This window comes from Patella vulgata, chromosome 6 (assembly GCF_932274485.2).
Source record: "Patella vulgata chromosome 6, xgPatVulg1.2, whole genome shotgun sequence".
NCBI classification, from domain to species: Eukaryota; Metazoa; Mollusca; class Gastropoda; family Patellidae; genus Patella; species Patella vulgata.
The window spans coordinates 58,584,728-58,609,118 of record NC_065884.2 but is presented as its reverse complement, the minus strand read 5'-3'; the positions used below and the strand labels follow the sequence as shown (position 1 = coordinate 58,609,118).

At 37.6% G+C, this 24,391-nt stretch overlaps 3 protein-coding genes across 3 annotated transcripts in view; 2 read left to right on the top strand and 1 right to left on the bottom strand.

Annotated features, from left to right (window-relative positions):
• LOC126824446 (procathepsin L) overlaps nucleotides 1–22,387 on the top strand; it is a 71,498-nt gene extending 49,111 nt beyond the window's left edge. The window contains exons 2-8 of the mRNA XM_050553678.2: nucleotides 17,635–17,768; nucleotides 18,241–18,346; nucleotides 19,130–19,279; nucleotides 19,713–19,836; nucleotides 20,100–20,200; nucleotides 20,774–21,045; nucleotides 22,253–22,387. Of these exons, the coding sequence (XP_050409635.1) occupies nucleotides 17,635–17,768; nucleotides 18,241–18,346; nucleotides 19,130–19,279; nucleotides 19,713–19,836; nucleotides 20,100–20,200; nucleotides 20,774–21,045; nucleotides 22,253–22,352 (987 nt within the window). The 3' untranslated portion in view covers nucleotides 22,353–22,387. The remainder of the gene's footprint in view (nucleotides 1–17,634; nucleotides 17,769–18,240; nucleotides 18,347–19,129; nucleotides 19,280–19,712; nucleotides 19,837–20,099; nucleotides 20,201–20,773; nucleotides 21,046–22,252) is intronic.
• On the top strand, nucleotides 3,744–5,861 carry LOC126824444 (beta-1,3-galactosyltransferase 5). Its single transcript, XM_050553676.2, has 2 exons — nucleotides 3,744–3,827; nucleotides 4,368–5,861. The coding sequence occupies exon 2, from the start codon at nucleotides 4,379–4,381 to the stop codon at nucleotides 5,417–5,419; it is 1,041 nt and encodes a 346-aa protein (XP_050409633.1). The 5' UTR covers nucleotides 3,744–3,827; nucleotides 4,368–4,378; the 3' UTR covers nucleotides 5,420–5,861.
• LOC126824445 (procathepsin L) lies at nucleotides 6,805–11,585 on the bottom strand. The gene is made up of 7 exons (XM_050553677.1): nucleotides 11,452–11,585; nucleotides 10,922–11,027; nucleotides 9,862–10,011; nucleotides 9,296–9,419; nucleotides 8,940–9,040; nucleotides 7,611–7,882; nucleotides 6,805–6,960 (listed from the first exon to the last, which is right to left on the bottom strand). The coding sequence occupies exons 1-7, from the start codon at nucleotides 11,583–11,585 to the stop codon at nucleotides 6,861–6,863; spliced, it is 987 nt and encodes a 328-aa protein (XP_050409634.1). The 3' UTR covers nucleotides 6,805–6,860.
• Nucleotides 22,388–24,391: the final 2,004 nt, after the last annotated feature.

Here is a 24,391-nt window from a genome sequence, read left to right as displayed (position 1 = left end):
TTTAGCTCATTTAAGACAAATAAGGAATATGACATGCATGAACACTGACAAACAATTTGTAGGTCCCAAATATTAGCGATTTAGCTCATTTAAGACAAATAAGGAATATGACATGCATGAACACTGACAAACAACTTGTGTTGAAACAACACAAACTTGTGTTAATTTCAACACAAGCAATTTGTCTCTATTTAACACAAACTTGTGTTAAAACAACATAAACTTGTGTTAAGTGTTAAAACACAAACTTGTGTTGAAAATCTAAACATTACTTGTGTTAAAATTTCTGAAACTTGTCTTGAAATTTCTAAAACTTGTGTTGTTTCATACAAACTTGTGTATTACCACCAACAAAAGCATATTATGTTGTATTTTACCAATTTATATCCAGCATAGCAACCTTTCCTGTGCAGCTCCCCCCCCCCCCTTTGTTCTGTTTAAACTGTAATGTTTGATAAATGACACAACAATAAATTTGTTTGTTAAATTATTATTCATTCATTAAACGATATCAAAAATTAATTTAATAAACAAAGTCAATTCCAATACTAATAAAATTGTGTTATACAATGAAAAAACACCCACCCCATCCTGAAATAAAAAAAAATATCAATTTAAAGTGAAAAAACAAACAAAACAAAGTAAGCACTGAGATATATGGATTATTTATAACAAAGTTAATTCCTATATCGGTTCATAATTGCGGTCTGTATTCGTGCCACATGAAAAGTATGGTAACCTGATAACTCGGAAAACGCTAACCGGAAGTCGTCGAAATTTTGGCTACTCTGAGATATTATTTATAATGTTATCACATTCTGTAAGTTTCCGAGATATCGGGTTACCACATATTTAACGTGGCACGACTGCAGACTGCGATAATCAACCGATTTCAATGGAACTCACAGATAATAATTATATCTCAGAGTAGTCACAATTTCGACCACTTCCGGTCAGCTGTTTTCGAAATATAAGGTTACCACACATTTCACGTGGCACGACGGCAGATCGCAATTCTCAACCGATGCCCATAAAACTTACAGATCAAATATGTGGTAACCCGATATCTCGGAAACTGCTGACTGGAAGTGGTCGAATTTTGGCTACTCTGAGATATTATTAATGTTATTATATTTTGTAAGTTTTATGGATATCGGTTGATAATTGCGGTCTGCAGTCGTGCCACATGAAATGTGAGGTAACCTGATATCTCGATAAACTGCCAACTGGAAGTGGCTGAAACTTTGCCTACTCTGAGATATTATTAATGTAATCATAATCTGCAAGTTTTATTGAAATCGGTTGGTAATTGCGGTCTGCAGCCGTGCCAGGTGAAATATGTGGTAATCCGATGTCTCGGAGACCGCTGGCCGGAATTGGTTGAAATTTTGGCTACTCTGAGATTTTATTATAAATTAATGGTATCGTTATCTGTAAGTTTCATTGAAATCGGTTGATAATTGCAGTAAGGAGACTTGCCACATGTGGCAAATAGTATTACCATGTGTGACAATTAGCCCCAGCCATTAATATATCGCCCCCTTGGTGTCCAACAAAAATATTTCTAATGAGACGTCTTGATGAAAGAGGTAAAACACCAGTACGTAAGTGAAATAACACTGATCAGCAGTGAATATTTGCTAGGCCGCAGCAGTCGCTGATAGGGATGACATAGATGTTGGTTAATGAGCTCGCAATATTAACCTCTAGAACATTTTTCTGAAGTATAAATAAAAATATTTGAGTATATCTAGATAAAAATATTTCCTATTTATGATAAACGAGTATATAAAATGAATAAAAGACACGATTCTGCCCGTACCAGTTAACGCAAAAATGTGGTATGTAAACAATGCACGCACTACACAGCCAATATCTACGGTCATATCTAAATATTTATAATCCTTTAGTGGCATTTAGTGTGTTTATAAGCTCATATCTGTTAATATACTGTTTGTTTAATGTATGGTTTCCCCCTAATCATTTTTCTTTTTCAATATCAGAGTGGTTTTAAGGTTCATGTACAACTATATCCTTGTCATCACATGGCGCCTTTCAGGTCTTTGATGTTAAATATGTCTGTTAATTGTTTGAACTCTTCTAATGATTAGTAATAAGAATACTTATCGAAACGTCGTGCCTGTGTATAATAAACCAGTGATTGTTGTCCCATATAACTGTATAGTTTTGTTCTAAATATTTAGGCCACATCCAGATTTCGTTACGGTCACGAGACGTAAACTGGGCTAGGGCACGTGATTGTTGTGGTGTAGGGTTAGAATAAGGGTCGGGATATGGTTAGGGTTTGCGCTAGCGCTGACCAAAGCTGCAGGTGGCCATAATATTTAGTTCTAACCAATGATTTACACCTCTCGATGTGACGTAACCTGTAGAAGGCATACTTGAACTTATAAATGAAATGAAATGGGGTTTAACGTCGAACTTATAAAAGTGAGGGTATGAACCCTTAGAATTTTCCCTCATTAACATTGAAGTCAATGGGCAAATAATTGCTAGTCTAGGTCCAGTTTTCAGTAGATTAGGAAATATGTTTATCTCCCATCATATAACTAACCATGACTCACTCCCACCGCTTAAAACATGTTTTATCTCGCAAAAATGTATGATAAACATGTTTAGGCCTACCTCCCATAATGCCACTAAACAACGAGTCACACCCACCGCTATTATCCGACCCCATCAATACAGCCGATGAAGATAATCTATTGGTTGAAGCTATTGGACTTCCTACATTCAGGTGTCAATGTCAATACTAATTTTTTGTGCATATATAATAGTAGTTTTCACCATGGAAGGATCAGCCGATGTCGCAATTCGGACTGAATATAAAGAGCACAACTAGAAGAAGGTAAGAACTGTCTGGGATTTATAACACACCCGTTGAAAATATGGTCGTCTATTAATAAGGTCTGGTTTACCTACCCATCGTTCATTTCGAAACGGTCACTGCAAGGACGAATTCCTCTGTTCTTTTGGAATTGACTGTAAACAATCCTGGTCTTTCAGAAGAAAGGCTGGGTATTATGTTTGATTTACATATGGGCCTATAAAGAAACATGTCTACTGTCTAGGGCCTCGATTGCTAATAATGCGAAAACCTCCCAGTGATAAACTATCTAGACCCGTAGCTAGCCCAAAAATTATCACGCCTGGCGCAGGCTTGAATCAATCTCATTCCCTTCGATCGTTAATTTGACCTGGAAAATTTTCTACGATATTCAGCTGGCTTTCATATGGCAGATTTCGTCGTGGGCGGCCCACCAATCTCGGCATTATGGGCGCCCCTCCTGGATGAGGCACCTCACCAATCATGCCGTTTGGGCGCCCCATTAATCAAGTCGTGGCCGTCCAACCAAACTATCTCACTCGCCATTATGTGCGGCCCGACAATCATACATTGTCATTATAAGGCGCATCACATTATTGTGAGCCCCCCTCCGGGATAAGGCACCCCACATATCACCACCGTTTTGAGGCGCCCAACCAATGTCACTCGGCTTTATGGGCACCCATACTGATATGGACACGTTGATCGTTGACTTCGTATTGCGTCCAATGGAAAGGGCGCCTTCGCCGATTTTTCCAGGGGGTGCAGCTGCCTCCATCGCCTCCCCGCTAGGTGCTATCATTTTTATTTTGACCCGATTATTCAAGGCCACCTGTTATCTATTATAAGTGTACACATATTTGTAGCCAACCACGTCACATTTTATCAGTTAACAGATGAAACACCCTGAACGGTTTTTATTGGGACGGATATTGCAAACTTGCTCCCACTAAACGTTTATCATGCCATTTTAAATACGGTAAGATGTTTATTAATTACTGAGCGAGATAAAAGAAGATAATGCCGATTCGAACTCTTGTAAATACAGAAATTTCAATTGCAGTTCCAAAATATGGACCTTTTGATAAATCGATCGGGATTGAAACATACATTGTAATATGCGTTTGAAATATACACGAAATTCACTGTTTTCATGTATCATTAAAAAAAAAGTTAGGGCATCGGGGTCGTCAACAAGCAAAACAGGCGGCGCCCGCGCGCGCGTGTGTGTGTGTGTGTGTGTGGGGGGGGGGGGGTACTTCGAAATGGCATACTGTCGGGGTAATAGCAAGTTTTCGTAAGCAATATAGTTTTTTTTTCGGGGGGGGGGGCTTAGCGTTCTTTGTTCTTTGGACATAGCCACAGTTAAAAGAATTGAAGTACCTTCTACCCTACAGTCAGATCCCAATCAAAACACTGTTTTATTTAGCGATATGAAGATGTTGACAATGTTATTTGACTTTCTTTGTATTCCTGTATTCTATTTATAATTTAGCTTCGTGTTTATTTTTATATGCAGGATAAATTAAGATGAGGTTCCGTCCGCGTCTTTTGGCACTGGCGCTTCTTCCCGTAACCGCAGTTATATTTATGCTTAAAATGACGACGTATTACACGGGTCGGATTCCAGAAACTACAGATGCGTCCACAGAAAACACAGACCCAACCACAACCATGAAACCTTTCTATGGCCACCCTTCCCTGATGCCATACGAGGATTTCTTCGTTCCTGGCAAAAATACAACCTTTTCTCTTGACTATAGTTTCTCTTTGGATGGATCTCATATTTGCAAGGATGAAGATCCGTATATGGTAATTTTTGTTCTCTCTCTCCACGACAAAACAGCACAGAGAGCAGCTATTCGTCAAACGTGGGGTAGTGTTGCCACGAGCAACCGTTGGCCAGGCACCACGTTCACTCCTATCATCAAGATTGTGTTTTTGTTTGGTGTACATCCTATTGATATTCTCAACGAGATCGTACGTAAAGAAAGCAAAATTCATAATGATATCGTACAAGCAGATTTTGTGGATGCTTATTCTAACCTGACTTTAAAAGTATTAATGGGATTTAAGTGGATGACATCATATTGTCCCAAAACAAAATTTGTGATGAAAACGGATGAGGATTCGTTTATAGTTCTACCAAAGTTAGTGCGAAAGTTGGAATCAATATCAATGGATAATTCTATTTTAGGACCATATGTCTTCGACGAACGAGTTGCCCCCAGGGGAAAACACAAAATTGAAAAAGAGGAGTACCCGCTTTCATTTTATCCCCCTCACTGTAAAGGCAATATGTACGTAATGTCCTCAAACGTAGCAACAAAAATCCGTTTAGTTGCCAACCATTTTAAATACTTTCGAATAGAAGATGTTTTTATAACAGGAATATTAGCTAAGGCGCTTGACGTGAGACACATCAACTTAGAAGACTCAGAATATCATAAATTTAAAGTGGCTAGTGCATGTGAATTGTTAACCGGACCTGAAATATTATCGCAACAGATCGATGCTATACGACAGTATCAAATATGGCACACTTTTCAAAATAAAATTTTGTGTTCATAATAAACTGGAAGCCGCTGTGACTAAGAACTGTTTTGGCAAACTTTCCGTCATAGTGTAACACTATTAGTGATAACAGAATACCAGTTTTGTACATCCAGAACAAGAATATAAAACGGAAACATAGATAAAACAGGGACATGAATTAAACGGGAACTTAGCTACATCCGGAACATCAACAATGTTAGTCTCTTAGTCTAACTCTCAGCAAACTTATGGTTATATATACCTTTTATGTCTTATAAGGAAACGTGTCTACCCACACAAGGTCATTATTGATCCGCGGGACCAGGACCGAAGTCACGGGGGTGGGGGGATAGCCACCCCAAATATTTCGCCAACAATAATGATTTCTTTGGAGCGTTCTTAGCCGGTCACATCCTCACCCCCTCCAAAAAATTCCGTAGCCCCACCAAATTTTATGAGCTGGCTACGGGCCCGCGCCGGACCCCTAAACCGCGGGGCCCTGGGCCTGGGCCCCATGTGGAAGTTGGGCTTTGGGTAGGATTAGAATCGGATTTTGTATGTTTACAGTAGTAGAAAACTGATAACTTGTCACAATGTGGGCACCTAGTGGTATAGGTAGGATTAGAATCGGATTTTGAATGTTTACCATTTAAGTCAAAATGTTGAAAAAAAATCTGTAAGTCACGTAAGCAGGGCCTAATCCTGGCCTGTGGAACGCTACAGTGATGGTGAGCTTCCAACTGTGCGCCAAAAGTTCCATTGGAATCCAGTTCAACGTGATTTTGGGTATTGAAAAAATAAACCATTTCTATTTCCAACTAACGCTAGGCGAGGCCCTGATCTACGATTGCAATATCATCCTAGTTGGAAACGGACGGTAACCCACAACCTAGAGGAAATAAAATAATTTGAAGAGCCCAACAGCCTGGAGCGTCATTTAAGAAAGAATAGAACCGTATTATTATTATTAGTACAGACCCTTTGTTTTGGATTTCTGATTTCGAATGACATTGCATGACAGGGGAGGTAACCATTGTAATCTACGCAGAAAAATGTGAGGGAACTTCTGGTATATGCCGGTTGTATATTTTAGAACATTTCATTATTACCTTATAAACAACTAATACCAACTAGGCGACAACTAATTGATAAACTGTATCAGGGGGGTGCGACAAGAAGAAGGGACGCCCAGTGTTAAACCCTTGACAGTGGGAATTCTCTTGCTGTCCGGGTAAAATTTCACTCATAGCACACTGTATGTACGTCTTCATTATCCGGGTTGGTGCAGAAAAGTAGGACGTTAGACCCCATTTATAAACTTTCGTAAAAGTTTAAGTTAAAATAAATTCGAATATGTCGATTTTTAAATTTAACCCAATTGCAGGGTTTGTGTCGTATATATGGATTGAGTAATAAAAATGTTTTCTTTATAAAACTATTTTATTGCTTTGTAATTGCCATCGCTATATAAAACAACCTAAACCATTGGATAACTAGCTTGTGTAGCTATACCGCATTGGTTACTCTTGTTTCTTGACATCATGATGTAACCTTGCATACCCCACACGGTACCCCAGCTGAAAATAAACGATACATATGTTATTTTATATGTATATCAGCCGATAATTAACGATAAATATATTATTATATATATGTATATCAGTTGAAAATAATAATACATATATTATATGTATATCAGTTGAAAATAACAATAAATATATTATATGTATATCAGTTGGGGTCTATAGAGTCCCCATTTTGGAAGTTCAAGCAATAACCCCTCATTACATTCTGCGCCAATGTTGATTGTACTGTGTTCCCATTTAGGAAGTTTGCGAAACTCATTTTTGTCCTTCGTGTATTTTGATTTTGGGGGAATTTGGTTACAGTTTATAACATTTGGTGGTATTGTAGAATTTTAGTCAATATTTAATAATTAACATTAACACAATAACTAAATCCAGTCTTTTGTTATTTGCTTTCTACGTAATGCCAACTCACACAACGTTAGAGGAACACAAAATCATATACCCACTTTACAACGGAATGGAATAGCCTAACCTCGTTTTATATGACAATTACCAGCAGAATGATCCCATTTCTTAACCTGAAACTTTCAACCAAGATAAATAATACGCTTTGGCATTTAATTTGCATACTTGTATCAACCGATACCCTTACATATTGACTGTTTTAGTTCAAGTTCATAATTAATAATTGTAAATACCTGTTTTTAACAAGCCAATAATCTGAACCAGCATCAGTACCGTAACCAACAGCAAGGACACCATGATCGAGTCTGACAGAGCTGCACTCTACGTCACTGTAGACACCAGTCTTGTAGAAATGGAAGGTGGATCGACTGGCATCAATGGCGACTGAAATGGGACCTACAGTTGCTACGGCTTGTTGAAGACCTGACTCACTATCTCGTGGAATATCAGTAAAACCAACATCGGTGGCACCAACGTTAGCGGCCTTATATCGGCATCGACCATCCTGTTAAATACAAATAGAAATAATGCAGGGTCTTCAACAAAGCAACAATTGATTCATCTTGAGAAACATCGTCACAACTCTTCAGTAAATATTTTGTTTAAGAATCCGAACGGAATAGTATTTTCGTAGGCATTGCAATTCAGGGGACGTAGATAGTGACATGTCGACAGCTATTGTTTGAGGGTATCTTGGAAATTTATTCTTTAAATGTTATCTTGATTTTTGTTCCATTCTTCACCTTCGTTTACATGGACGGATCGTATCATGACAAGGGTGGCTAACAGTGGGTTATATGGCCAATTATTATGGTAAGACGAATTATGCTAGAATATTTGCTGTTATTAAAGTATTGAAGAAAAGTACCAAGTTTGTGAAAAATTCGTAGTTTTGCGCTACTAAAATTCATTTCCACCAATCTTAGACAAGATTCGATTTACTGTACAGGCAGGACAACCTTAAAGGAGCTAAATCGCTAATATTTGGGACCTAGAAATTGACACAAATGGGTCGCAACGCATATACTGATGTAATATGAATGTATATAAACTGATTACATTCAATCGTTTCTGTTTTTACTGTAATTTCTAATCAGTTATGTTCGGCGAAATACGCCAGAAGTCACTATCGAATGATAATCTCTAGCGTCTGGTTATTCCAGTCTACACCAATAGTATTTAGTGTGCATGTTCTCCAGGTAAGTATATGGCGTACCGTTTGACATGGAATATGTCTAGCCTCGTTCTTCGAGTCAGTTGTTGCAAATGGCGCTGAAGCGCATGGTACGCGATTTGTGTACCAATGGTAAAATGCTTATTTTCTCTTAAATATTCGATATCAGAAGCCCATCTTTTCCCCGGTAAGACCACAATTCGTGTTTTCAATGTCGAGGACTTTGGATGATATTGGGTTAGAGACTTAGCTACTTTAAACAAGGGTTACAATAAACATACCGATTTTGCATTTCGAAGTCACTTAAGACGTTAAGATGGTCAGCAATCGGATATACGTATAATACTCCTCGTTTTTTTTGGATAGATTTGATAGTCAAAAAACTTACTCGGGCTGTGTATGGATAGCTAGCTTCAGTATCAATACCACCATTAGATTTAATATACTCAAAAGCAAAGTCCATCAAACCACCACCACATCCATGATTACCTAGAAAAGATAGTTTTTCATATTCAACCACCATAAAAAAAAATGTGGTTCCAATAGAAAGATGAGATACTTTAGTATCATAGGTCCCTACTACATACTACGCTACACTGAGGGGAACTGAAAATGCTATGTTTATCCCCCGCCATCTTGCTGCTCCAATAGAAAGATGTGAGGCTTTATTTAGTTTTTTAAGTTACATCCTGTGTGACCGTATTACCATTGCTACCATTGATTATCTTGTGAAAAGTTATTTACCTTCTGGTTTAGAACAATCCATTAAGTTTTGTTCAGATAAAGAAACGAGTTTTCCAGTTCTCTTGAAATGTTGTCCTTCTAATGAACCAGTTGATGAGAAAGCCCAACATGAACCACATTCTTTCTGTGATAATAAAAATAACAAAATGACAAAATATTGATTAGGTTACACATTCTTCAAACGTAATAAACCAGATGATGAAAACCCCCAATATGATCCACATTCATTCAGTTATAATAAAAGGCAATTATGAAAAATATAACAGAATATTGGTTGGGTTACAGATCTATCGCCCGTATCATTTTACTGAACGATAGAGGTATGGTGATCATAGCTACCTTTTCCATAGTTCAGTAGGAAATATAGAGCTATACGCGAACGTATAAAGACGAACACGTATACCGACGAGCATGTATCCATCGACCGAATACATCACATTCTGGAAGAATGGACTGATTCCAACCATAGCATTATTTTGATGGTATGGGCAATGGTACTAATCTGATCTTTGATAGGTGTGACGTAACATTGGTAACCGTCACGTGACTTGGATAATGATACTAACCTGATCTTTGATTGGTGTGACGTAACCTTGGCTTCTCCAATCAACTGTTGTTGGTAGAGCATAAACATGGGAAGGTGCCATGAAGGTGGCTCCACGGGTTCTGTTGGCCATTCTGTAACCATTCATCTTCTGTACGATTTCCACTCTTGTCTATGAACAAAACATAGAAATATCGCACTGATGATGACGAAAGTGTGACAAAGGTTGTTAGTTATATATATAAAAAAGGAATAGAATGGAACGGGGTTTAAAATCCCTCATTCCGACACTTGTGGAACAATTACTTTTCTCCCTACTCTTCTTCAAATTGCATTATTAGTCTGTACACGGGACCTCGGATTTTCTCCCATTTGAACGACTAGACACACGTTCCTGACACCGCTACGTACAGTTAAACAAAGCAATGTTTTCGCCCTGGATTATTTCAGAAGTAGCAGTTTCTTGTAACCTGTGCAATAGATACCAGTAGAGTCACCATCCTAGTTTGTCACTGGATACTTAACCCAATAGCCACTTATTGTACAGTTAGCTTGATTAAATGTATACAGGTCACAATTCTATGGAATACAATTACTGCTTTTTACTGAGCGACGTTTCGATTAAATGTGAATACTGGATACTTAACCCAATAGCCACTTATCTTAGAGTTAGCAAGAAGAAATTTGAATACTGGATACTTAACTCTATAGCCACATTTCTTATAGTTAACTAGAAGAAATGTGAATTCTGGGTACTTAACCCCAATAGTCACTTATCTTAGAGTTAACTACAAGACATGTGAATACTGGGCTCTAAACTCAGTAACCACTTATCTCAAAGTTGGCTAGAAGAACTGTAATTACTGGGTACTTAACTCAATAACCATTTAATTCAGTAAGTTATCTAGAAGAGACATGAATACTGGATTCTAAACTCAATTACGACTTATCTTAGTAGAGTTACCTATAACAAATGTGAACTCTTGGTACTTAGAAGAATTGTGAATACCTGGTTGTTAACACAATAACCACTTATCTCGAAGTTAGCTAACAAAATCAGTAGAAATAACACAAGAACTCACCATATCACCGAAGGCGTTCATACCCAATCTGTAACTGTGAAGACCACGATCAGCTCGTAAGTTATGGAGTTGAATGAAGTTGATATTGTCTTCCCAGATGAGTCGTCTACAACAATATATGGATGTGAATATCGCAAAGAAATAGTTTTTGGGGGTAGTGAAGGTGGGTTTGGCTAAAGCTAAATACAATCTAAATATCCGGCGTCAATAAATATAACGGCATCATATGATTTAGGCATTTAAACACTTAAAAATGATCTTGTATTGAATTCTAAAAACAATGGATAACCAGTTAAATTGGATTAAAACTTGTTTGATATGATCCTGATGTTTACTACTGGTAATGAGTCGAGCTCGAGCAGTCGCGTTCTGAACGTTTTGCAATTTATCAATTATATGAAATGGTAAACCACTGAGTATAGAATTAAATTGATCGTATCGTGATTTGACAACAGTTTTGATGGACTCAACGAACAATTACAATGCAAAAACCCGACATCAGTATCCCAACAGAAATAACACAATTTTACCTCATTTGGGCATCAGCCTCACTAGCGTATTCCTTGGAATAGGTTTGAGTGAAGATCTCCCATTCTCCATTGAGATCTTCGTTGATGGCAGCCACAATGGCAACGCCGACTAGTAAAATGGCAAGTTTCAGCATCTGAAAATACAACAACAGTTCATAAAATTATTATTTATATAAATCGAAAAAACAGCTATAATTTGTAAACCCTGGATTTGCCCATGCTCATTAAGATTTTCAAGGCTATTAAGGTAACTCCTTGGGTGGAAAGGGCTAGCAAATGAGCACACTATATGCACGCAGGCGCAACTGAAACTGATTTAGAGCTATGGATCATCAATAAGAACAGGATACACATTCCATCCGAAAGCTAATTCAAATACCAAAACATCCGATATTCAAAAAGTGTTAAATAAGCATAATCAAAATTTCGTTCCGCTTCATTTTCTGGACATCAATATAACGGAACGAACGTAACATCCATTGTGGCAGCAGGCATTAGATCATCAGCTACGACGACATCCAGATTTAATAATTTTTCACATTCCGGCTTATTTTTGTCTAGAAATAAACATTTGCATAAATCCATATATTGACTGACACCAGAGCGGTAAAGGCACACGGCTTTTACGATACACAAAGATGTTTTCCCGTTGAAAGACATACAACTGAAATAAAGTTAATCATCTTACCTTTAGTAAGTATAGCAAGGTGTAGACTAGATACCAAACTATCGCTACTTTTATAGGCGTTATTGATAATAAGAACACATCACATGACTGTCACATGGCACATGATTGTCAGGATGGTATCACAAGAAATATCATAAGGCAGTTTTATCTACTGTCTATCTACATGTATTATCTGAATGTCCATCAAAAAGATTAGATATGTGTAATGGCGTGAGTCGGTCTGCTCACAAACAATTTCATTTTTTTAAAATTTATTTAACAAAAACCCAACTATATTGCATGTAAAACGCGCAGTAAATATTTATGACAAAGGTACAACAAAATTATTTGACATGAGCACTCGATAAACCGAGGTATAAGCGATTTTTACTGGTGTTATAGAAAGTGTAACGGTACGCATACATCGCCTCGTGCAAGACACAGGTCAGTTAGAGTTGGGAGATTAAGTCTGATATTGACCGCGTGTCACGTGGTCCAATCTGCCCACCAATGCTATCCAAACCTGATCTCTACTAACCCGGATGTTTACTGACGATTTTTACGTGTTTACTAATTATAGCTTTATTTTTATTGACACAGGTAGGATACCATCCCACAAAACAAAATCAACATAATCCAAGTTATTATTGTATATGTGCCGGTGTGCATGTATGGGTATGTACGTAAATCGGGGGGCGGGGGCAGATTCGGGTGTCCAAATTTCTCTAATTTTGCCGTAATATTAACAGATACTGATTTAACCGAATATACCAAAACGGTTTTGTTTTGTGACATTCACAGTCGTTTTTTTTTGTGTGTGACATTCACAGTTGTTCGTTTTTGTTTTGTGTCATTCGACATTCACAGCTGATGGTAATTGTTTTGTGGCATTCACAGTTCTTGGTTATTGTTTTGTGACATTCACATGTATTGGTTTTTGTTTTGAAGGGTAGAGATATTGGTAATATTAGTGAGATGCTTTATACTATCAATTTAAATACTAGACTGGGATATTCTTATTTGAATTGGACCCCTAAAATTGAAAGAGTATTCAGTGACCGCCTGACCATACCCTACCCCCATCACATTATTATCACATTATTATATTACATTAATATCTGCTTTTAGACGCATTTTAAGGTTCCAAGAATAGAGTCATACACCCTTTAAACTAAAGAAAAAAAGACACAAATTGCTTTTTAGAAAAGGTGAACGAAGTCATAGTGATTAACAAAAAGGACTTGTTAAAAGTTCGTAATCTATAAGGATGGGATAAGAGAGGCGTTGGTGTAATTATAAAATAATTATATTGACCACACGAACACTTTACTTCATGAAGTGAACAAAACAAATGTTGTGTGGTATTTTAATAAACAAAGTTTACTTTATTTAATTAGGTGTTGAGTGCATTTACAAACCAAACCCATTGTTTTTAAGTACTTATTGACTGGATTGGCACGCCACAGCAGTGACACCACTCTGTTTTTAAGTACATTTATAGTACATTTACAAAACCAAACACACTATTTAAAGTACAATATGTTTGTTAAGTGCATTTACAAACCATGCACACTTTTTAAATCTTTATTGAATGCATTTACAAACTAAGCACACTGTTTAAATCCTTCTTGAGTGCATTTACAATCAACCCAAACTGTTTTAAGTCCTTGTTGAATACATTTACAATTAACGCACATTGTTTTAAGTACTTATTGGGTGCATTTGCAAATAACGCACACTGTTTTAAGTACTTGCTCTATGCATTTACAATACAATGCCCACACACAGTTTTAATTCTGTACTATACAAGTTGCAGTACTTCTTTCGGGCTTTGCGGGGTCTAATTTGGGAAGCCCGAAGTTACAGGACATGAATACATCGCAGGACATGAATTACTTTAGCTAGGCCTATATTGCTTGCAAAATGTTTAAGTTGTTGAGCTGTGTTGACCCTTTCTAGTGCGGGGTCCAGTTTGGGGTAATTGGTCAAATGTGCCAAAAAACGGCCCTGGACTTAAAGGGACAATAACACTCTTGCTGGCTTGACAGCTCCAGAAAATAAATAATAGCCTTATTCTAAGTACTAGATGTTTAAGTGTCCTACCTGTTGTGTAAATTATCCATTACATCATATTTTACTTGTCCAGAGGGTTCGATAATATTTTTAAATCCAAGTCACATTTGAAAAGGTTTACGTTAGGCTTTTTAAATCATTGAGTTGAATTTTTCCAATTGTTTAAATTAGGTATGTTAAGATGAAATTTGTATCACCAATTAATTGGAATACTGTAAAATTGTACAATTTGTTGACCAGAATAAAGATTGGGACATAATATTCAGTTACAACAAGGGTGGTATTGAGCCTTTAAGACAAGTAATGGCTTTTAGTGCAGTTTTTAAGTTTTCGGTGGGTATAAAGAAACCACATAGAGAAAACCAAATTTTATTCTTGAGTGATGGGTTTCATGCAGGTCATGCCCAGATTATATAACCCAAATATATTTTTATTGTTTAAATTTTGACATGATACTAAGAATAGGTATAGGTGTAGATGTATATAGGTAAATAGAATAAATGCAGATAAAACACAAATCAAAGGTCAACTATTTGTTGATAAGCAAATTTTGAGAGATAACGGTATAATTCAGTATCTGTCTACCGCTTCACTTTACCTACTGGTAACCCGGATGTTCACTGTACCTGCAAAACTACCAGCGTGAGTGGTCAATGAAATAAAATGGGGTTTAACGTCCTACTTTTCTGCTCTAGCATAGCTAATGAAGATAGATATACGTGGCGTGTGCTACCAGGGAAATTTTGCACCGAAAGCGGTGCTACGGCCTCCTCTTATTTCGAATGCAGGCTGTCAACGGGACCTTGGTGTTTCGTCCCAGACATTGTCCCTTACCAGGCGCTCCGCCCTGCTGCAACGACAAATGGAAACCACGATCTTTCTCGGCCAACACCGGGGAAGAACAAGGGACCCTCCAGGTGACTGGTGAGAGAGAGAGTAAAATGGGGTTTAACGCCCAGTCTACACAAACTAAGTTATTTCAGGACTAACATATGGTATAATTTATTTCATTATTCACTGGGGTATCCGTTGTTTTGGACAGACTAACCAGATAAAGTTAACACTGGTAGTCAAACAGGATGGTAGGAATGGGTCGTGTCCCCGTACAGCCCGAAAGAAGTACTGCAACTTGTATAGTACAGAATTAAAACTGTGTGTGGGCACTGTATTGTAAATGCATAGAGCAAGTACTTAAAACAGTGTGCGTTATTGCAAATGCACCCAATAAGTACTTAAAACAATGTGCGTTAATTGTAAATGTATTCAACAAGGACTTAAAACAGTTTGCGTTGATTGTAAATGCACTCAAGAAGGATTTAAACAGTGTGCTTAGTTTGTAAATGCATTCAATAAAGACTTAAAAAGTGTGCATAGTTTGTAAATGTACTTAACAAACATATTGTACTTTAAATAGTGTGTTTGGTTTGTAAATGTACTATAAATGTACTTAAAAACAGTGTGCTGTGGCGTGCCAATCCAGTCAATAAGTACTAGTACTTAAAAACAGTGTGCTGTGGCGTGCCAATCCAGTCAATAAGTACTTAAAAACAGTGGGTTTGGTTTGTAAATGCACCCAACACCTAATTAAATAACGTAAACTTTGTTTTATTTATTAAAATACCACACAACACTTGTTTTGTTCACTTCATGAAGTAAAGTGTTCGTGTGGTCAATATAATTATTTTATAATTACGCCAACGCCTCTCTTATCCCATCCTTATAGATTACAATTTTTTAACAAGCCGTTTTTGTTAATCACTATGACTTCGTTTACCTTTTCTAAAAAGCAATTTGTGTCTTTTTTCTTTAGTTTAAAGGGTGTATGACTCTATTCTTGGAACCTTAAAATGCGTCTAAAAGCACATATTAATGTAATATGAACGTACATAAAGTGATTTATATTCAATTTTTAAAATATTTATTGTAATTTCTAATCATTTAGGTTCGAAAAATAAATAACAGTCCAATTTGAACGAAAGTAGTTTACGTCTGCTTAATCCATTCTACACGTTTTTTTTTCCATTATTATTTTGTGGTTTGTGAATCAGCCGTTACTAATTACTTCCGCATTGTCTTATAGGATATGTTTGGATTTGTTGATTACAACTGGTACCAGAAACCACAGAGTACACGATTCGTGTACTGATTTTAAGATGTTCATAGTGTCTTAAAGGACAATATTGGTGTCAGTCATTATCACATATGTGATAGAACTGGTTAAACCATGGACCTTATAATATAATTTTAACACAGAGATCACTGCAACGATAGATGCCTTATGGAGATTTCAAGAAAGTGGAGAGACGAACGCAACAGGAAAACACGAGTTATCCTTCTATATAACTGACTGAAGTGATGAGTGATAACAGATAATTATACAATATTAGGGGTCAATTATAACTTGGATTATGTTGACTTGTCTTGTGGGATGGTATCCTACCTGTGTCAACAAAAATAAAACTATAATTAGTAAACAAGTAAAAATCGTCAGTAAACATCTGGTTTAGTAGAGGTCAGGTTTGGATAGCATTGGTGGGCATATTCGACCACGTGACACGCGGTCAATATCAGACTTTATCTTTCAACTCTAACTGACGCGTCTCTTGCACGAGGCGATGTATGCGTCTCGTTACACTTTCTATAACACCGGAAAAAATCTCTTATACCTCGATTTGTCAAACAATTTTGTTGTACCTTTGCCATAAATATTTACTGCGCGTTTCACGCGCAATATAGTTGGGTTTTGGTTTGGTTAAATAAATTTAAAAAAAAAAGAAATTGCCTTTTGATATTTCTTGTGATACCATCCTGACAATCATGTGCCATGTGACAGTCATGTGATGTGTTCTTATCAATAACGCCTATAAAAGTAGCGATAGTTTGGTATCTAGTCTATACCTTGCTATACTTACTAAAGGTAAGATGATTAACTTTATTTCAGTTGTATGTCTTTCAATGGGCAAAAATCTTTGTGTATCCTAAAAGCCGTGTGCCTTTCCCGCTCTGGTGTGTCAATATATGGATTTATGCAAATGTTTATTTCTAGACAAAAGTAATTGGGAATGTGAAAAATTATTAAATCTGGATGTCGTCGTAGCTGATGATCTAATGCCTGCTGCCACAATGGATGTTATGTTCGTTCCGTTATATTGATGTCCAGAAAATGAAGCGGAACGAAATTTTGATTATGCTTATTAAACACTTTTTAAATATCGGATGTTTTGGTATTTGAATTCGCTTTCTTATTGATGATCCATAGCTCTAAATCAGTTTCAGTTGCGCCTGCGTGCATATTGTGTGCCCATTTTCTAGCCAGTTCCACCCAAGGGGTTACCCTAATAGCCTTGAAAATCTTAATGAGCATGAGCAAATTCAGGGTTTACAAATTATAGCTGTTTTTCGATTTATATAAATAATAATTTTATAAACTGTTGTATTTTCAGATGCTGAAACTTGCCATTTTATTAGTCGGCGTTGCCATTGTGGCTGCCATCAACGAAGATCTCAATGGAGAATGGGAGATCTTCACTCAAACCTATTCCAAGGAATACGCTAGTGAGGCTGATTCCCAAAAGAGGTGAAATTATATTATATCTGTACGGATACTGGATTCGGGTTTTTGCATTGTAAATGTTCGTTGAGTCCATCAAAGCTGTTGTCAAATCACGATACGATCAATTGAATTCTATACTCAGTGGTTTACCATTTCGTATAATTGATAAATTGCAAAACGTTCAGAACGCGACTGCTCGAGCTCGACTCATTACCAGTAGTAAACATCAGGATCATATCAAACAAGTTTTAATCCAATTTAACTGGTTACCCATTGTTTTTAGAATTCAATACACGATCATTTATAAATGTTTAAATCATATGGCCCCGTTTTATGTATTGACGCCGGATATTTACATGTTAATTGTTCGTATATAGTGCACAGCCGCGTTTCCTGGGTAAACACCCCATTCCCGTATCAATAGTTTCAGCCAAACCCTCCTCCCCACCCCTAAAATCCATTTCTTTACGATATTCACATCTATGTAATGTTGTAGACGACTCATCTGGGAAGACAATATCAACTTTATTCAACTCCATAACTTAAGAGCTGATCGTGGTCTTCACAGTTACAGATTGGGTATGAACGCCTTCGGTGACATGGTGAGTTCTTGTTTCATTTCTACTGATTGTGTTAACAACCAGGTATTCACAATTCTTCTAAGTACCAAGAGTTCACATTTCTTATAGGTAACTCTACTAAGATAAGTCGTAATTGAGTTTAGAATCCAGTATTCATGTCTCTTCTAGATAACTTACTGGGTTAAATTGTTATTGAGTTAAGTACCCAGTATTTATATTTCTTCTAGCCAACTTTGAGATAAGTGGTTACTGAGTTTAGAGCCCAGTATTCACATGCCTTGTAGTTAACTCTAAGATAAGTGACTACTGGGTTAAGTACCCAGAATTCACATTTCTTTTTGCTACCTCTAAGATATGTGGCTATAGAGTTAAGTACCTAGAATTCAAATTTCATCAAGCTAACTCTAAGATAAGTGGCCATTGGGTTAAGTATCCAGTATTCACATTTAATCAAGCTAACTGTACAAACTAGGATGGTGATTCTGCTGGTACCTACTGCACACGGAAACAAGAAGCTCCTAATTCTGAAATAATCCAGGGCGAAAACATTGCTTTGTTTAACTGTACGTAGCGGTGTCAGGAACGTGTGTCTAGTCGTTCAAATGGGAGAAAGTCCGAGGTCCCGTGTACAGACAAATAATGCAATTTGAAGAAGAGTAGGGAGAAAAGTTATTGTCCTACAAAATTGTATCGAATGAGAGATTTGAAACCCCGTGTCATTCTATTCCTTCTTTTATATATAACTAACAGTCTTCGTCACACTTTCATCGTCATCATTGCGATATTTCTATGTTTTGTTCACAGACACGAGTGGAAATCGTACAGAAGATGAATGGTTACAGAATGGCCAACAGAACCCGTGGAGCCACCTTCATGGCACCATCCCATGTTGAAGTTCTGCCAACAACAGTTGATTGGAGAAGCCAAGGTTACGTCACACCAATCAAAGATCAGGTTAGTATTATTATCCAAGTCACGTGACGGCTACCAATGTTACGTCACACCTATCAATGATCAGATTAGTACCATTGCTATGGTTGGAATCAGACCATTTTTCCGGAATGTGATGTATTCGGTCGCTGAATACATGCTCGTCGGTATACGTATTCGTCTCTATACGTTCGGGTATAGCTATAGATATCCTACTGAACTATGGAAAAGGTAGCTAGGGCCACCATACCTCTATCATTCAGTAAAATGATACGGGCGATAGATCTTTAACTCAACCAATATTCTGTTATATTTTTCATAATTGCCTTTTATTATAACTGAACGAATGTGGTTCATATTGTTTTTTCATCATCTGGTTCATTACGTTGGAAGAATGTGTAACTTAACCAATATTTTGTCATTTTGTTGTTTTTATGGCTGTCTTTTATTATCACAGAAAGAATGTGGTTCATGTTGGGCTTTCTCGTCAACTGGTTCATTAGAAGGACAACATTTCAAGAGAACAGGAAAGCTCGTGTCTTTATCTGAACAAAACTTAATGGATTGTTCTAAACCAGAAGGTAAATTACTTTTCGCTAGATAAATCAATGGTAATACGGTCACACAGGACATAACGTAAGGTACTAAAGCCTCACATCTCTCTATTGGAGCAGCAAGATGGCGGGGATAAACATAGCATTTTCAGTTCCCCTCAGTGTAACGTAGTATGTAGTAGGGACCTAGAATCACGCAGGACGTAACGTATGGTACTAAAGTATCTCATCTCTCTATTGGAAGCACAATTTTTTTATGGTGGTTTAATATGAAAAACTATCTTTTCTAGGTAACCATGGATGTGGTGGTGGTTTGATGGACTTCGCTTTTGAGTATATTAAATCTAATGGTGGTATTGATACCGAAGCTAGCTATCCATACACAGCCCGAGTAAGTTTTTGACTATCAAATCTATCCAAAATAACACGAGGCGTATTATAAGTATATCCGATTGCTGACCACCTTAACGTGTTGCAAAATCGATATGTTTATTGTCACCCTTTAAGGATTGCCCAGCCCGTACAGTAAATCGAATCTTGCCTAAGATTGGTGGAAATGAATTTAGTAGCGCAAAACTACGGATATTCCACAAACTTGGTACTTTTCTTCAATTCTTTAATAACAGCAAATATTCTAGCATAATTCGTCTGACCATACTGACTGGCCATATAACTCACTGTTAGGCACCCTTGCCATCATACGATCCGTCCATGAAAACGAAGGTGAAGAATGGAACAAAAATCAAGATAACATTTAAAGAATAAATATTCAAAGATACCCTGAAACAACAGCTACATGTCACTATCTACGTCCCCTGAATTGCAATGCCTACGAAAATATTATTCTGTTTCGGATTTTTAAACAAACTTTTTACTGAAGATTTGTGGCGATGTTTCTCAAGACGAATCAATAGCTGCTTTGCTGAAGACCCTGCATTATTTCTGTATAATTTGTATTGAACAGGATGGTCGATGCCGATATCAGGCCGCTAACGTTGGTGCCACTGATGTTGGTTTTACTGATATTCCACGAGATAGTGAGTCAGGTCTTCAACAAGCCGTAGCAACTGTAGGTCCCATTTCAGTCGCCATTGATGCCAGTCGATCCACCTTCCATTTCTACAAGACTGGTGTCTACAGTGACGTAGAGTGCAGCTCTGTCAGACTCGATCATGGTGTCCTTGCTGTCGGTTACGGTACTGATGCTGGTTCAGATTATTGGCTTGTTAAAAACAGGTATTTATAATTATTAATTATGAACTAAAACTGGAACTTTAAGAGCATTCAATATGTAAGGCTATCGGTTGATACAAGTATGCAAATTAAATGCCAGAGTGTATTATTTATCTTAGTTGAAAGTTTCAGGTTAAGAAATGAGATCGTTCTGCTGGTAATTGTCATATAAAACGAGGTTAGGCTATCTCATTCCGTTGTAAAGTGGGTGTATGATAAAGCAAGTGTTCAGATACAACTGATTTTGGGTTCCTCTAACGTTGTGTGGGTTGGCATTACGTAAAAGGCAAATAATAAAAGACTGGATTTATTTATTGTGAGGATGTTAATTATTAAATATTGACTGACATTCTACAATACCACCAAATGTTATAAACGGTAACCAAATTCCCCAAAAATCAAATACACGAAGGACAAAAGTGAGTTTCGCAAACTTCCTAAATGGGAATACAGTACAATCAATATTGGCGCAGAATGTAATGAGGGGTAATTGCGTGAACTTCCAAAATGAGGACTCGGTACAGTCAATAGACCCCAACTGGTATACATATAATATATTTATTGTTATTTTCATCTGCCCCGAGTCTGAAATTTGGGTATAGGGGTAGCTAGGACCGGGGAGTAACATAGGCCAGGTGGCGTTAGTCTACCACTTCCGGTTTTGGAGTTATGACCCCCGAGCGAAGCCGGTCTGTTCGGGGTTGGCGGCTACACTAGGTCTGCCCCGAGTCTGCAATTTGGGGTATAGGGGTAGCTCGGACCGGGGAGTAACACAGGCCAGGTGGCGTTAGTCTACCACTTCCGGTTTCGGAGTTATGACCCCCGAGCGAAATCTGTCTGTTCGGGGTTGGCGGCTACACTAGGTCTGCCCCGAGTCTGAAATTTGGGGTATAGGGGTAGCTCGGACCGGGGAGTAACATAGGCCAGGTGGCGTTAGTCTACCACTTCCGGTTTCGGAGTTATGACCCCCGGGCGAAGCCAGTCTGTTCGGGGTTGGCGGCTACACTAGGTCTGCCCCGAGTCTGAAATTTGGGGTATAGGGGTATCTCGGACCGGGGAGTAACATAGGCCAGGTGGCGTTAGTCTACGACTTCCGGTTTCGGAGTTATGACCCCCGAGCGAAGCCGGGTATCATGCTAGTAATAATATATTTATTGCTAATTATCAACTGATATACATATAAAATAACATATTTATCGTTTATTTTCAGCTGGGGTACCGTGTGGGGTATGCAAGGTTACATCATGATGTCAAGAAACAAGAGTAACCAATGCGGTATAGCTACACAAGCTAGTTATCCAATGGTTTAGGTTGTTATATATAGCGATGGCAATTACAAAGCAATAAAATAGTTTTATAAAGAAAAACATTTTTTTAAAGTTTATTTTATAACTCAGTCCATATATACGACACAAACCCTACAATTGGGTTAAATTTGAAAAGACGTCAAGCAAAACAAGAAACGCAAAATGACGTATTAATCTTTCCTTATTCTCCGTTCTTCTGCATAAACAATGTAATAATACATACTGAGACGCGATGAAAACGCAGCAGAATATAACATCAGATCGAATCTATTTCACAGAGATCTTCTAATATCTCTGTAACAGATGACTGTTTCGACACATAACGTCACATCACGCGGCGTCAATCATTGGCTCAATAGCGCGTGCATTGTTTACACAAGACGTTACTGATTCGGGCTAAATGGTGAATTTTACTTATTTTAATATCTATTTACATTAAATAGGAAATGATTTTTACCTACAAATAATTCAAACGTCTTTATTTATTTTTCTAATAAATGAAAAAAAAAATGTTTTAGAATTTAATTTGACGGATGAAAAAAGTTAATATTTGGGACTCATTAAGTCGCATCGATGTCATCCTTATCAGTGATTGTAGTGGCCAATCAGATCACGTCGATAATCACGGATACAGTTCGCTCAAACAAAACAGACAATTAATTCGACATAATGGAAATATAGAAAATCAAGATTTTTTAGTGGTGAATAAAATGTGGCTTTTAAAAAGCTAGGGTCAGTACAGTTCTGTGGAAGACGCAGCGATATGCGACACCTGAACACCGAGAACGCCATACAGTGTGCTATGAGGCAAATTTTGCCCGGGCAGCGGCACTACGGCCTACTCTTATATCGAATTCCAACTGCCAAGGGATATTTTACGTGCACGCCAATGTGTACACGGGACATCGGGTTTTCCTCCCATCCGAACGACTAGACAGCTGTCCTTGTCAGGCCCTCCGTCCTGCATCACTGACAAGGGGAAACCCCGCTGGAAAATCTGGATGAACTTTCTCGGCCAATGCAGGGATCGAACACCTGACCTCCAGGCTAGCGAGCCAGCGTCTTACCCACTTAGCCACGTGATCCCATCACCCAAGTGACTTGAGTATTAGAATCGTTGGAAGATGCATTGCAATGAGAGTTGAGGAGGATACCACAAGCAGCCATTGAGAGGCTAGCCAGTCCCCGGGCAACAAAACGGAATGATCGCGTGTTGCCAAATTCCTGTACTGGTTCTACTGTGGAGGGCGATAATAAACGATCGCTGCTACATCTTCAAACAGTCATAATTTCATCTCGGATTTGAATGAAATTTTCAATATATTCATTTTTCGTTATTTATTTTTGAACAATTAAAGCAAAAAACAGCCAGCTCTGTATCTAAATCAGTGATTCTCAACCAGTGTGGCGCGGCACACAGGTGTGCCGCGAGATCTTCCTAAAGTGTGTCGCGAAATTTTGAACGGCACACTAAGAAAATGTGAAAAACCATGTGATCCCAATTGAATATTCACTGGTGTCTACTGGTATTTTTCTTTATTTACCCTGAGTCTCTCTATGTGTCTATGACTAGTGTCTGTCTACGGTTGTATTCCGTCTGACTTAACATGTTTATATTTTGCAAAATTCGAATATTTTTCACATATATATTAAGCCAGGTGTGCCGCTATTTTTTCATGTGTTCCAAGGTGTGCTGTTGGCAAAAAAGGCTGAGAACCACTGATCTAAATCTTACATAATGCACCTTTAAAGAAAAGGAGTCAAACATACATATTATATTTGCCAAACCACGACCATAGGGCCAAGCATCTTTGTTTGAACCAATTGAATAAATGCCACAAAAGCAAAACACGTTACCAATGTTGGTTGCAGTTCATTGATTGGTTTAGGTAAAGTCTTGTAACCTTTCTCGATTATCCATTTTAACGTTAAATATCTCGTGGGTGTTTAAATCCATTTAAATCCCGGTCATCCGATATTCTAGAGAGTTGGTTATGGGCTTGTCATGTGAATGAATGTTTAAATAATACTTTATCTAAGAA